This window comes from Solanum lycopersicum, chromosome 5 (genome assembly GCF_036512215.1).
Source record: "Solanum lycopersicum chromosome 5, SLM_r2.1".
Lineage (NCBI taxonomy): Eukaryota > Viridiplantae > Streptophyta > Magnoliopsida > Solanales > Solanaceae > Solanum > Solanum lycopersicum.
Window position 1 is genome coordinate 2,049,140 of NC_090804.1, and position 13,493 is coordinate 2,062,632.

A 13,493-nucleotide genomic window follows, 5' to 3' on the forward strand; every position below is an offset into this window, starting at 1 on the left:
TGATAAAAGAAAATGATTTGAGTACAAAATTTTGATTTAATCTAGTTGTTTGTGCATTGCTCTTATGATGTGACAATTTTATATTTATAGTAAAAAAGATGGTAATAATATTTTGCTTTTAAATTATGAAAATGGGGTCCTTCAAAAATCTAACACTAAACGCTCCCCTTATAACACATAGACAAATATAATGATGAACAAAAAGGAAAAGTCACTTGCATTTTTAACCCTACAAAAACTAAAGTTTTAGCTAGCGTTTGGCCATAGATTTCCAAATATTCTAGAAAAATATTATTTGAGTGAAAATTTGAGTGAAATTTCACCATGTGTTTGGCCATAAAATTTGGGAAATATATTTCACATTTTTAGAAAAATATGATTTATACACACAAGTTTTTAAAACTATCAAAACTAACTAAAAGTTTGTATTACAAGTCAATTGAATGTTAATTACAACAATAACAAATAATGTCCATGACACTGAAACAATGTGATAATTTGGAGTGAGTGCAACAAGAATTATTCCATACATCGTGAAGTAGATAAAGTACATGACTTTGTTACCTAAAGCCAATTTTTAATAATTTTCATCAACAATCATATCATTATTTAATATTCACTAAATATTTCATCACTATTTTGGTGTTCACGTAAAAAATGATGTAATACAACGCAAGCAAATACTAGAGAGGGTGTTTTTGTAAAAGATAAAAGATTGAGGTAAAATTTTAATTTTTAAAATATCCCAAATAATGATATTTCGCCCAAATACTAGAAAAAACTAGTATTTGGAAATTTGGGATATTTGCCAAAAATATTTGCCAAATAATAACAAATTGTATGGACAAACATTATTTGTCAAATTTTCCCCAAATATTATTTGGAAAATTTATGTGGTATTCTTTATTATGTTTCTTTTTGTTATTAGCTGTATCATTCAAATCAACTTACATGTATCTCGATTAATTTTATAAAAATATTTATCATTTCTCACAATTAATCTAACTTTTGAAGTTTTATAGTAGTTATCATTAGCTTTTAAGTTGTTATTTGGATCAAAACGATCGATGATTTCATAAATTTATATTTGATGGATCAAAATAAATATAGAGACAATTATGGCTAATAGCTCATAATTTTGACTTGAATTAAATGGTAGTCACGATCATGAACCAATGAAAATTTTGACTTGTTAATGAAGATATTGTGAAATTATGATCAATCAACATCAAATTAAATTAGGCCAATTTTGTTTGAATTTAAAGTTGAAAGAAAGTGACATTCTAATTAATTAGCCTTAAGACACGTTAACGTTCGGTAAAATGTGACAAGACTAATATCACATATAAATTTAATAATAATAAGCTAAGCAAACAGTTCATATCAATAATTCTTTAAATTTCTTAAATATTACTTAGACATATAATTATGATCTGTTTTAGTTAAGCATATGGACATAAAATAATGCTAAATGTTTATATCAGACGCTTTATCGCGTGTTTAAATACTCTCTTAAAATAAAATTATACTTCAAATATATAAATAAAATTTACCTCTAAATTTAAAGAATTATCGATGTACTCAATCTGACGTATATATATCAAATAATGTAAGTAGTGAGGAAAGGCCCTACGTGCATGAGGAAATAAAATGCAACCTTTGCAAGTAGTCTTTTCTATTCATTTTCTTGTTTATTTGCTCTTTTAACTTTATAGAGTGAAATGTATTGTAGGCAGTGTCGTAGTCACGATATGTTTTAAGGGGTTTATCTGAATTTTTTTTGGTGGAAAATTATATTATTTTTATATGTTTAAAATAATTTTTTAGATATATATAATAGATGTCGAGTTCTCTTCGATTATTTTGTATGTCTATTTTTTTCAAATTTTGAACCTCTTATCAAAAATTTTGACTCCGCCTTTAGTCGTAGTTTTTCTATGCTTGGGATTAATCCTACATCTAAGTTGATTCTTCATTTTTTTTTTATTTTTTTGTCGCCAACTTTTAAGATCATCATAAGTTGATTGTTGATTTTTCTATCTATTTTCTAGCTTAGTTATTACTTTTATTTTAATTCTTTTTTTTAAAAATAGTTTATCTCTTTAATTAATTTTATGTTATACACATTTTACTTGGGACTAGTTCACTCTTTTTTCTTTTTTTTTTTGCAAAGGCATCCTCTCATTAAAGAAAAACGGATCTTTGGAGAATTCTATGCTACTTAAATTCAATACTTTTGATGAAAAACATAATTATATATAAAATTCATAAAAATACAATAGATATATTGTATAATATAATGAGTTCATATATATTAATATCAGTGTCAATAATTAAACCTATAACGATCTAATGTATATATTACTTGGAAATGATATATGGTTACTCTTTTTTCTTTTTTTTTAATAGGGAAAAAAATAGGTTCTAGTAAAGAGTAAATACTTAAAATATTAATATACCAAGCGAGGACACATATCGACCTTAACTAGAAATCTAGCAAGGTGTAGGACAGCATATAAGAAATAATCTAAATACCGTTCATTCAATCACTTGAATTAAATATGGTCAGCAAATGTATAATTATATATAATCGATGTTTAATCTATATGTATCGACTAAAAAATTTTAACAATGTCTAGCTAGGAAAAGTGAAAAGGATTTGTTAATTTATGAGTTGTTTGCTTGGTGGTTATAAATATGTGGGACTCTTATTTATCAGTCACAATCTTGTTGTTAGAAAACTTTTCAAATCCATCACAGTATTTTTGCAAATATATTTAAGTTATATACATTGAAAAAATACGAGCAAGATGGGAGAGAAAATTAATGTATTTTGTATAATTATATTTAATTTGATATGGATGTATTCAATGTATCTGAGTCCGTCATATAGACATTTAAATTTGCATAAAATCGAATAAGCAGCAACACACATTCTACGTGGTACAATATATATAGAATGTCACATAAGACACAAAATTGTGTTGTAGGATAATGCATATTATTTTAATTTTATATAAATTTAAGTGTTTACTCGTGTATATATAATATTAAAAGATATAAATATTAATAATGATCACATTAAAAAACATATTCATATGTTAGGTATTATAGAAAAAAATGGAAATAATCAATTTTTTACTTAGTGTTTTCTGACTTCATGAAATGAGACAATATGACATATTATAATTAATATTCCTCTAACAATTAATACTAATTAATATTCCTCTATCTGTCATACACTTATAAAAAAAAAAAAAAAAGACCAATTCATTAGTCAGTCTACTCTTTTAGTCATTGTTTAATTTCTTTGCTACATTATTAGTATTAGTTAGTAATGATAATCAAGAAATTATCTTTCACTAATCAAAAAGTCTTCTTCCTCTAAACACTATTTTTTCAGCACACACAAAAAAAAAAAAAAAAATTACCAAAGGTGAGCTTTAATTTTCTTTTGATTGTCTATTTGAGCCTATTAATCTTCACTTATTTGTAAGACCCCCAATTTAATTTAATTTCTTTTTAAAAAAAAAATATTTTCAAACTTTTTATCTTCATTTAAGTGAATTAGTTAAATGTCTGTTATTTGCAGATTTGGTGCTTGATTCAACAAAGCTTTACATCAAATCAAAGTAAGTTATTAGTTATATATAGTTGGGATAATATTTTACCTCTACCTTATAAGGCTAGAAAAATTGTTTTTTTACGACCTTCAGTTTGAGTAAAATATATATCAAACACGTAGGAAAAGAATATACAGTAGCAACAACAATTAATATGAAAATCGATAAAATCGAAGTCTATATAGTTGTTGTAAAAAAAATTGAGTTTGCACTTTAAGTCATCATTAGGCTATTTTTATAAACCTGATTTAGTTTGATTACACTTAATAACTTTGTAATCTTAGTTTGGGAAACTGTACGAATTCGTTTTCGTGCAAATTTACGTGCCCTGTAGTAAATTGTTTGAAGAAAGTTGAACGCAAGAAAGAAATATGACTTTCGGATATAATACTATTAATTGAGTGATTATATGAGAAATTAAGTCGTCCAGAATTTAGAATGTCCATATGTGCTCCTATGCTTCACTTGATCCGAGCTTCCATCGGAAACAACCTCTCTACTTTTACAATGTAGATGTAACGCTGCATAAACACCATCCTCCGTAGATCCCTATACTGGTTATGTTGTTGTTGTTGTTGCATATGTGCTCCTGAATTGTGGCTTATGAATGTCCTTGTGCTACTTTTTTGCTTTCTGATAATTATGGTTAGGATTCTGTGATATGGTTTGAATTAGTATTTGTAAATGAGGGTGCAAAGTTGTAAAGATGTTTAAATTTATAACTTGCAGGATTAGTATATTACTAATCGAGAAATTCCAGATGGCGGCAGATGCTTGTAATGCAGTTATAAATGGTATAGACTCTGTGAAGGGTAGACATTTGGGAAATTTGGTGAATAATGAATTGGAGATTGCTAAGAAACAGCTAAACTTTGTAGCTGAATTTCTCAAGCAATTGGAGAAACGTACCCCTGAGAATAGGATTTCTGCAAAAATCGAGTCGTTATTTGAAGGAGCTCACAATGTCTTTTATGAGATATGGTGCCATATGAATAATGAAGGTCGAACAAAGGTTACAATAAGAATGATTTCTAAGGTGTTGAAAAAACTAAAACCGGCGTTTATTGCTAGGCAAATCAAAGATTCAAAGCCATTGAGATCAACTATTGGAATTACTGTCGATATGATGACATTTGTAGATTCTTTGCTTGAGAGTGTGCTGGTTCTATGGAAATGTATGAAGGATGTTACTGCCCCTCACATCACGAAAGGCGAAATGCTTGAAAAGAAGCTGATTTCTCTGAGATTCCTCATTTTTACTGCAAATTCTTGCGTTTATGAGGACGAGACAATAATGAGTGATCTCTTGATCCATGCTGAGGATGTAGCATACAATGCTGCACACTCTTTCTTATGTCTGGACTCGGAAAACGTGGTGCATTCTGAGTTCTGTAAGCTGTTGGAAACAGTAAGTCCTGTTAAACCTGAAGTGAGACAGATTTATACGAGAGTCCTAAAAGGCCACTCAAATTCATCAGGAGCAAAAACTTCAATGATATCTCATGAAGTTGTGGAAGGTTTTCTCTGTTCTCTCCGAGAGGACCTAGAAGAACTGCTAAGTCGTGACGACAGCTTGAAAGTGGCCTTTGGTGATCATATGCAATGGCTTCAACAAGGATTGGTTTACCTTGGTACTTTTCTTCTGAGCTTGCCAACACCATGCACTAAGGACAAAAATCGATTTTCTCTTCTATCACATATTGCATATGTGGCTAGTGAGGCGGCAATTCTGGTCTACTCCTTGTACGATAAGGATGTGGACAAGACTACTCATTTTCCTTTGCAGGTGAAGTTTAATCATGTCAAGATAGAGGTTGAGATGGTTAAGCTACACGAAACCACCGAGGTGGCTTCTTTGAAGGATCTGATTGATAAAGTTCAACAAGAGCTGATGTTCTTGGGAGCTTTTCTCATGGATTCATTGCAGCAGTGTATAGAGCAAGCTAAGATAACAGACATCTTGTCATTGCTTCTATATGTAACCACCGAAGCAGGATCTGTCGTTAATTCTCTTTCAAATGATTTGGAGCAAGGGGATTTGGAAAGGGAAATGGATATTGCATATTGCCAATTGGTTCTTAAGTTTAAATTTGTTAATGCAGTACTCAGACAAACGTGTCCCGTCATTTTTGATTCGTCGGAATCAAACTGTCCTATGAGAAAGCTTCTGGACTTTCTTCCTATTGACTTTGATGTCATTGATTCATATTTCAGCATGCTAAAATCCTCAAAGATATCATCCTTTGGTAGCCTGAAGATTGATGAGGTTTTGATGGGGTTTCTTGAATATATTCTCGATCATCTCCAAGAGTTGCTGAATGATGAAGGTAGTTTGATTGTTGCTGCTACGAATGAGGTGAAGAAGTTCTACCAGGGATTGTTGCTTCTAGTAACGTTTTTCATTGACACGTCGATCCAGTACACTGAATGTGAGAGACAATATGATCTCTTGACTGAAATTGAAACAATAGTGAATGAAGCTGAATCTTCTGTCAATTCATTACTTAAGACTACTGAAGTAGAGCATGTGCTTTTCCGTTTGCAAGTTAAGCTTAATCTTATCAAGGTAGAGAGTGGTCTGATTGAGCTACGGAAACATGAAGCCACCGTGATTTCTCCTTTGAAGGATCTAATTGTAAATGTCAAGGATGAGCTGATATTCTGGAGAAGTTTCCTCATGGATTCATTGGAGCAGACCAAAGGGAAAACTAAAATTACCGTGCCTTTTTCCGTGCAACTAAAGCTTAATCATATAAAGGTAGAGAGCAGTTTGATCGAGCTACTAAAACATGGCGCCACCATGATATCTCCTTTTAAATGTCTGATTGAAGATGTGCAGGAAGAGCTGATGTTCTTGAGAACTTTTCTCATGGATTCATTGGAGCAGTGCAAAGAGCAAACTCAAGCAAGTGATGTTTTGACCATGGTTCAATCTGTGACCACTGGAGCAGGATCGCTCATTAGCTCTCGTTACTTCAGTTCAAATCAAGGAGACTTGGATGGAGAAATCAATCTCATGCATTTCGCATTGCTTCTTATGTTCAAGTTCATTAAGGCAGTGATTAGACAGATGTGTCCCGTTATCTCTGCATCCACGACAGTGATTGATCATCCTTTGATAAATCTGCTGAACTTTGTACCTATCTACTTTGAGGTTATTTATCCTTACTTTAGCTTGCTCAAATCCACAAAGACAGTATACTTGAGTAGCCCGAAGATGGATGACATTTTGATGGTGTTTCTTGACTATATTCTCAACAACATCAGTGTACTACTGAAGGATGAAACCAATTTGTTTGTTACTGGTGCAAATGAGGTGAAAAAGTTTTACCAAGGGTTGTTGCTTATAGTAACATTTATTGCTGATCCCCCGAGTCACTACATTGAATGCAAGAACAAAAATGAGCTCTTGATGGAAATTGAAACTATAGCAATTGAGGCTGAATTTGCTGTCCGTTCATCTTATGAGGATCATTCAGTGCTTTTACCTTTGCAACTGAAGCTCAATTGTATTATGGCAGAGAGCAGTCTGACTAAGCTACTTAAACATACCGATATGAACCCTTTGAAGAATCTGATTGTCAATGTCAAGGAAGAGTTGATATTCTTGCGGACATTTTTCGTGGATTCATTGAAGCAGTGCCAAGGGGAAACCAAGATTACTCTGCCATTTCCTTTGCAGGTAAAGCTTAATCATGTCAAGGTAGAAAGCAGCTTGATCGAGCTACTAATACACGAAGCCACCTTGATGGCTCCTTTGAAGGATCTTCTTGACAATGTTAAGCTAGAGCTGATATTCTTGAGAGCTTTTCTCATGGATTGGTTGGACAAGTGCAAAGATCAAACTAAGATAACTGATGTTCTGAACCTGGTACAATCCGTCACTACCGATACAGGATCACTCATTGATTTTATTTCTCATAATTCAAAGCAAGGAAACTTGTCGTGGGAAATTAGTCTCTTGCATTTCGGATTGTTTCTTAAGTTTAAGTTCATCAAGAGAGCAATTGGACAGATGTGTCCCATCATTTCTGCATCATCAGCTCCAGATAATGCTGCGATAAATCTGCTGGAGTTTATACCGATTAACTTTGAGGTCATTAGTTCGTATTTCAGCAAGCTGAAATTCTCTAAGACATCATTCACAGGAATCTCAAGGATGGATGAGCTTTTGATGGATTTCCTTGAATATATTCTAGATAATCTCCGCGAGTTACTGAAGGATGAAGCTGATTTGAGATTTCATGAGGTGACGAAGATTTACCAAGGGTTACTTCTCATAGAAACATTTCTTGCTGATATCCCTGTTGAATGCAAGAAACAACAGGAGCTCCTGACAGAAATTGAAAATATCGCAATTGAGGCCGAAACTGCTGTCAATTCTTGTGGTGAGAAGACTAATGAAGCAGACCGTGTGCTATTTCTTTTGCAAGTGAAGCTTAATCATATCAAGATAGAGAGCAGTTTGATTGAGACAACAAAACATGAAGAATTGGTAGCTCCTTTGAACGATATGATCGAGAATGTTAAGCAGGAGTTGATATTCTTGAGAAATTTTCTCATGGATTCATCAGATCAGTGCAACAAGCAAACAAAGACAGCTGATGTTTTGTGTCTGATACAATCTGTTACCACCGAAGCAGGATCCGTCATCAGTTCGGTCTCTCATAATTCAAAGCAAGGAGGCTTAGCTAAGGAAATAAATCTCTCACATTTTCAGTTGCTTCTTAAGTTTAAGTTTATCAAGGCAGCAATTAGACAGATGTGTCCCATCGCTTCTGCATCGTCATCATCGAACCATCTCATTATGATAAATCTGCTGAACTTTTTTCCTTTTGACTTTGAGGTCATTGATTCATATTTCAGCATGCTTAAATCCTCAAAGACATCGTCCTTAGGTGGCTCGAAGATGGATGAGATTTTCATAGGGCTTCATGCGTACATCCTTGACAGCCTCAACATGTTACCAAATAATGAAGCCAGTGTTGTATTTACTAATAAAAGGAAAAGGTTTTACCAAGGGTTGTTGCTCCTGGTAACATTTCTTCTTGATCCGCCAATTCAGTACATTGAATGCATGAAGCAAAATGATCTCTTGACAGAAATCGAAACTATTGCACTCGAGGCTAAAGATGTTATCCGTTCATCTTATGAGGATGTTGTGAATGGAAATGAAAGCAATAAAGTCAATCTAGAGATCAAGCTTTTGACAGTGGCTTTCAAGTTTATCAAGTCTGAGGGGAACTTGACACATCTGCTAAAGCGCAAAGCCACGTTGGAAGCTCAAATTATAGCTCTGATTGAAGATACTCATGAAGAGCTTGTTTTCCTCAGAGCTTTTTTTGTAGATCTTCTCAGGCAACACAAAGAGCTATACAAATTGCATGATCTTCTAGTGCATGCTGAAGTGACTGCCCACAACGCAGTACTAATCAGTGGTTCTTGTTGTGAGGAAATGAGTCTTTCATTAGTTGTGTTGCTACGTGAGATCAAGGCTGTCAAGGCAGAGGTAAGAAGCGTATGCTTTGAAGATTTGGATGCATCATCTTGCAACATGACTAAGACAAATATAGAAGCCCTTGTCAAGTTTTTACTAAACAATCTGGACAGGGTGTTCACCTGTGATGCTGGTTCGATCCTTTTTATGAAGAATCAAATACCTGTCGTCCAAGAAAATCTGGTGCGTTTGGGCTCTTTCCTTGACCATATTTTACAGCACCGCGACATGCATAAGGAATTCAAGGACCTCGTAGAACGTGTTCAAGAGGTCGTTAATAGTTCAAAGTATGTCATTTTCTTCTCTGTCAGTTGTGATAATCCTGTTTGGTATCACTTGTTATATCTTTATGATGTCAAACAAGTGCATAAGTTTGTTGAAGAAGAGGTGAAAATGATTTGTTATAAAGTCCCAGACTCTTCACTCTTTGGCTTCTCCAAGACCAGTGGATTAGGATTCCTCAATTATTTTTTGGGCAAGTTGGAGGAGCTGTTACATTCTAAGCTTGACTTAATCACCGAACTGAAGCATCAGATCGGATCAGTCAAGGAAGAGTTGATACATCTAAGATCTTTTCTGAGTCATTTTTCAGAGAACAACGGTGAGCATGATGATGTTTATGGTCTTGTAATTGAAATGGCATACAAAAGTGAGTATGTTATCGACTCTTGCTTGTCGATTTCCTACCCACTCTGGTACAAAGTTCATTGGATTTCTGAAGTTGTCGAGAATATTAAGCTTCTTAATAAAGATGTTACTGAGATATTTAGAAGAAAGCATATTGAAGTGACACTGCATGAAGTTGCAAAGACTTCCACTTATCTAATTGAGCCATCTTTATTAGCTAATGCCCCGACAGGAAATGAAGAAATGGTGCTTTTCCAGGATGTGATGGAGAAAATAAAAAAGCAACTACTTGGTGGATCGTCTCAGCTGGACGTTATCTCAATAGTAGGCATGCCTGGTTTAGGCAAGACTACTCTAGCCGAGCAGATTTACAATGATCAGATAGTTGCCGGTTACTTTGATGTTCATGGTAAGTGTCATGTGACTCAAACATATTCATGGAGAGAATTGTTAGTTACTCTTTTGAATGATGTTATGCCTTCTGATCACACGAAGAAAGCAGATGATCAATTAGCTAAAGAGCTGCGTCAATTTCTGTTGACAAAGAGATTCTTAATCCTCATTGATGATGTATGGGACACAAAAGCATGGGACTATTTACATATGTGCTTTCAAGGAATTAAAAATGGTAGTAGAATTATCCTAACTACTCGGCTCTCTGAGGTGGCGCAATATGCTAAATGTGAAAGTAATCCTCATGATCTTCCTTTACTGAGAGATGATGAGAGTTGGAAGTTATTACAGAAAAAGGTTTTCCGCCGAGGCAGCTGTCCACCTGAACTTGGAGATGTGGGATTTCGAATAGCAAAAAGTTGTGGCGGGTTGCCTCTATTCATCGTGCTAGTAGCTGGTGTTCTGAAAGAGAAAAATGAAAAAGCAGATTTGTGGAAAGAAGTAGAAGAAAGTCTAGATGCACTGAACATCGATAGCTTGGAAGAGAGCATGTCGATAATTGGATTCAGTTACATGAATTTACCACATCATCTGAAGCCTTGCTTTTTGTATTTTGGAGGATTTTTGAGGGGCAAGAGCATACACGTCTCGAAATTGACAAGGCTATGGTTGGCAGAAGGTTTCGTACTTGAACATAACGAAAAAAGACTTGAAGATGTCGCAGAAGATTTCTTGAAAAACCTTATTAGTAGAAATCTAGTCATGGACATGGAGAAAAGGTTCAATGGCAAGATGAAAACGTGTCGTGTTCATGATCTATTGCACAAATTCTGCTTGGAGAAGGCCAAACAGGAGAATTTTCTGCTCTGGATCTATAGGTATAAAAGAACTATACTACTCGCTCCGTTTCAATTTGTTTGTCTAGTTTTGAGATGACACGGAATTTAAGTAATCTTCACCTCAATTCTCATTTTTTATGTTTCTTGTTTATCAGAAATGATGATGCGAATGCTCGTATCTATCCTGACAAGCCTGAAGAATATCGTTTGTCCATACATTCTTGCCGGGATGAGTTTGCTGAGTGGCGTCCACATAGCTCAAGTATCCGCTCTTTACTGTTCAATGCCACTAGTGATGATCAGTACACTACAGTGGCGCGTGATATCTCCTTCATCCTTAACAGCTTCAAACTCGTTAAGGTATTGGATTTGGAATCGATCAACATTGGTTATACTTTTCCAACTGAAATAGAGTCTTTAATTCATATGAAGTACTTCTCTGCTCGGACTGGAGCAGATACGATTCCTTCATCTATAGCTAAGCTTTGGAATCTTGAAACGTTCATCATAAAAGGTATGCGAGGACAGGTAACATTACCATGCTCACTTTTGAATATGACTAAGTTGAGGCATATACATGTAAATGACCGTGCTTCATTTGATCTCGACAATAGAAGTAAATCCCTTGCTGATTCTCAGTTAGTTAACTTGCAAACCTTTTCCACTCCATATGTCTCTTATGGTGAAGACGCGGAAAAGATACTGAGAAATATGCCAAATTTGACAAAGCTAAAATGTATAGTTGGTTGTTCAAGGAAATGGAGAGGAGAATGTGTTCTGATTCCTAGATTAGACTATCTAAGTCGTCTCGAATCACTTAAACTGTTCTCCAACAACTGTCCGGTTGAATGTCTAGAAGGATTCAATTTCCCTTCCGAGCTAAGGGAGTTAACTTTGTCCAGCTTTTCTCTACCTTGGAACGAAATCTCAGTCATTGGAACATTGTGTAAATTGGAGGTTCTAAAGTTAGTAAACAACGCCTTTGCAGGAGTTCAGTGGAATGTGAATGATACGCAGTTCCGTGAACTCAAATACTTGAAACTGGACAGCCTCAACTTTGCTAAATGGTCGATTTCTGAGGATTCGTTCCCTAGTCTTGAACGTTTGGTTTTAACAAACTGTAAGAGGCTTGAGAACATCCCTTCTCATTTCGAGGACGTTGTTTCTCTAAAAAGCATTGAAGTAAACTGGTGCAGCTGGTCTGTTGCTAATTCAGCAGAGGAGATTCAAACAACGCAAAGGGAAGATATGGCAAATGATGCGTTCACAGTTACTATACAACCTCCTGATTGGGATAGAAGGTCATGATCTCCTTGACTCGTATCTGGTATGTTGATCCCTGCCACGTTCATCTATCAGATGGTCATTCAACTAATAGTTATTACTTCATAAAGCCGTCTTTCTTTCTTTATTCCAATCTTCTTTCAACAAAGAAAGTGACTTTCTGAGATAATAAGTACTATTAGTTGAATGTCCAAGAAATCCACGCGAGTATAGTACATTTCCACTCTCATTCATTTTTTTGTATTGCAGCGGAACATGTTGATTTGTAAGTTGTGTTGGAATCTTGAGCTCCTTGTACGGCCTAGACAATCTTAGCTTCTGGGGTGTGAGTTAGACTCAAGGCCTAATTTGACACGTTCCTGTTGGTCAATTTATGAAAGTTTGTTGGCTGAACATTTGATATTTAAAATGTTGGTTTGTTTCATTTTCACATAAACATTTGCTTCCTGAACTTGTATGGCACTATATCAACAGTGAAGGATCTAGAGTACAATGTACACGAGGTTCACGGGAATCCAATAGCTTTTGCCTCGATTGTGTATTAACTTCAGATATTAGATCCGCCTTTATATATCATAGAAAGTACATAATATAGCTTGCCAAAAGTCATAGAAAGTATACACTTACTATACAATATAACTTACTTATAAATGAATTATACATTGATTATACATTGTGATACACTCAAAAAGTTAAATCTAGATTAACTATACATAAAGTATATACGATTATACATGAAGTATACACTGGCTATCAATCTTTAGCATTTTTAATGGTACTCATTAACAAAATAATAAACGGTATTATTTTTCCATTAAAATTTTCCAAATGAAAAATATTTGGTGGCTAATTTTTTAAAGATTTTGAAAGAATTATATTTTGTAACACAAATTTTCATCGATTCATCCTTTGTTTGTTTCTAGTTGTGATATAACTTCAGACATAATGATCTGAAGTTATTTTATATTCAAGGTAAGTTAGTCTCAATTGATATTTATATTCTTCAATTTTTGATATGTATGATACACACTTAAATTTTTGCAAAGTAGCACGATTAGAAACATGCATCTTATGTAATGTCACATATATATTATATCACATAGAACATGTATATCTACATTATGCACATCCAAAATATTGTAAAGCATCATTATTAGTTAAGATCCAAATAAAATAACGCGTTTATTATACTTATATTTCATACAAATATATGCACCTCTTTCCTTCAAA

The 13,493-nt window shown here is 34.0% G+C and overlaps 1 protein-coding gene across 1 annotated transcript; it reads left to right on the forward strand.

The window, feature by feature from the left end:
• The first annotated feature begins 3,279 nt into the window (after nucleotides 1–3,279).
• Nucleotides 3,280–12,777, forward strand: LOC101257665 (uncharacterized). The gene is made up of 5 exons (XM_026031027.2): nucleotides 3,280–3,436; nucleotides 3,593–3,632; nucleotides 4,353–11,018; nucleotides 11,135–12,306; nucleotides 12,513–12,777. Exons 3-4 carry the CDS (start codon nucleotides 4,384–4,386, stop codon nucleotides 12,285–12,287), a joined length of 7,788 nt encoding a protein of 2,595 aa, XP_025886812.1. The 5' UTR covers nucleotides 3,280–3,436; nucleotides 3,593–3,632; nucleotides 4,353–4,383; the 3' UTR covers nucleotides 12,288–12,306; nucleotides 12,513–12,777.
• Nucleotides 12,778–13,493: the final 716 nt, after the last annotated feature.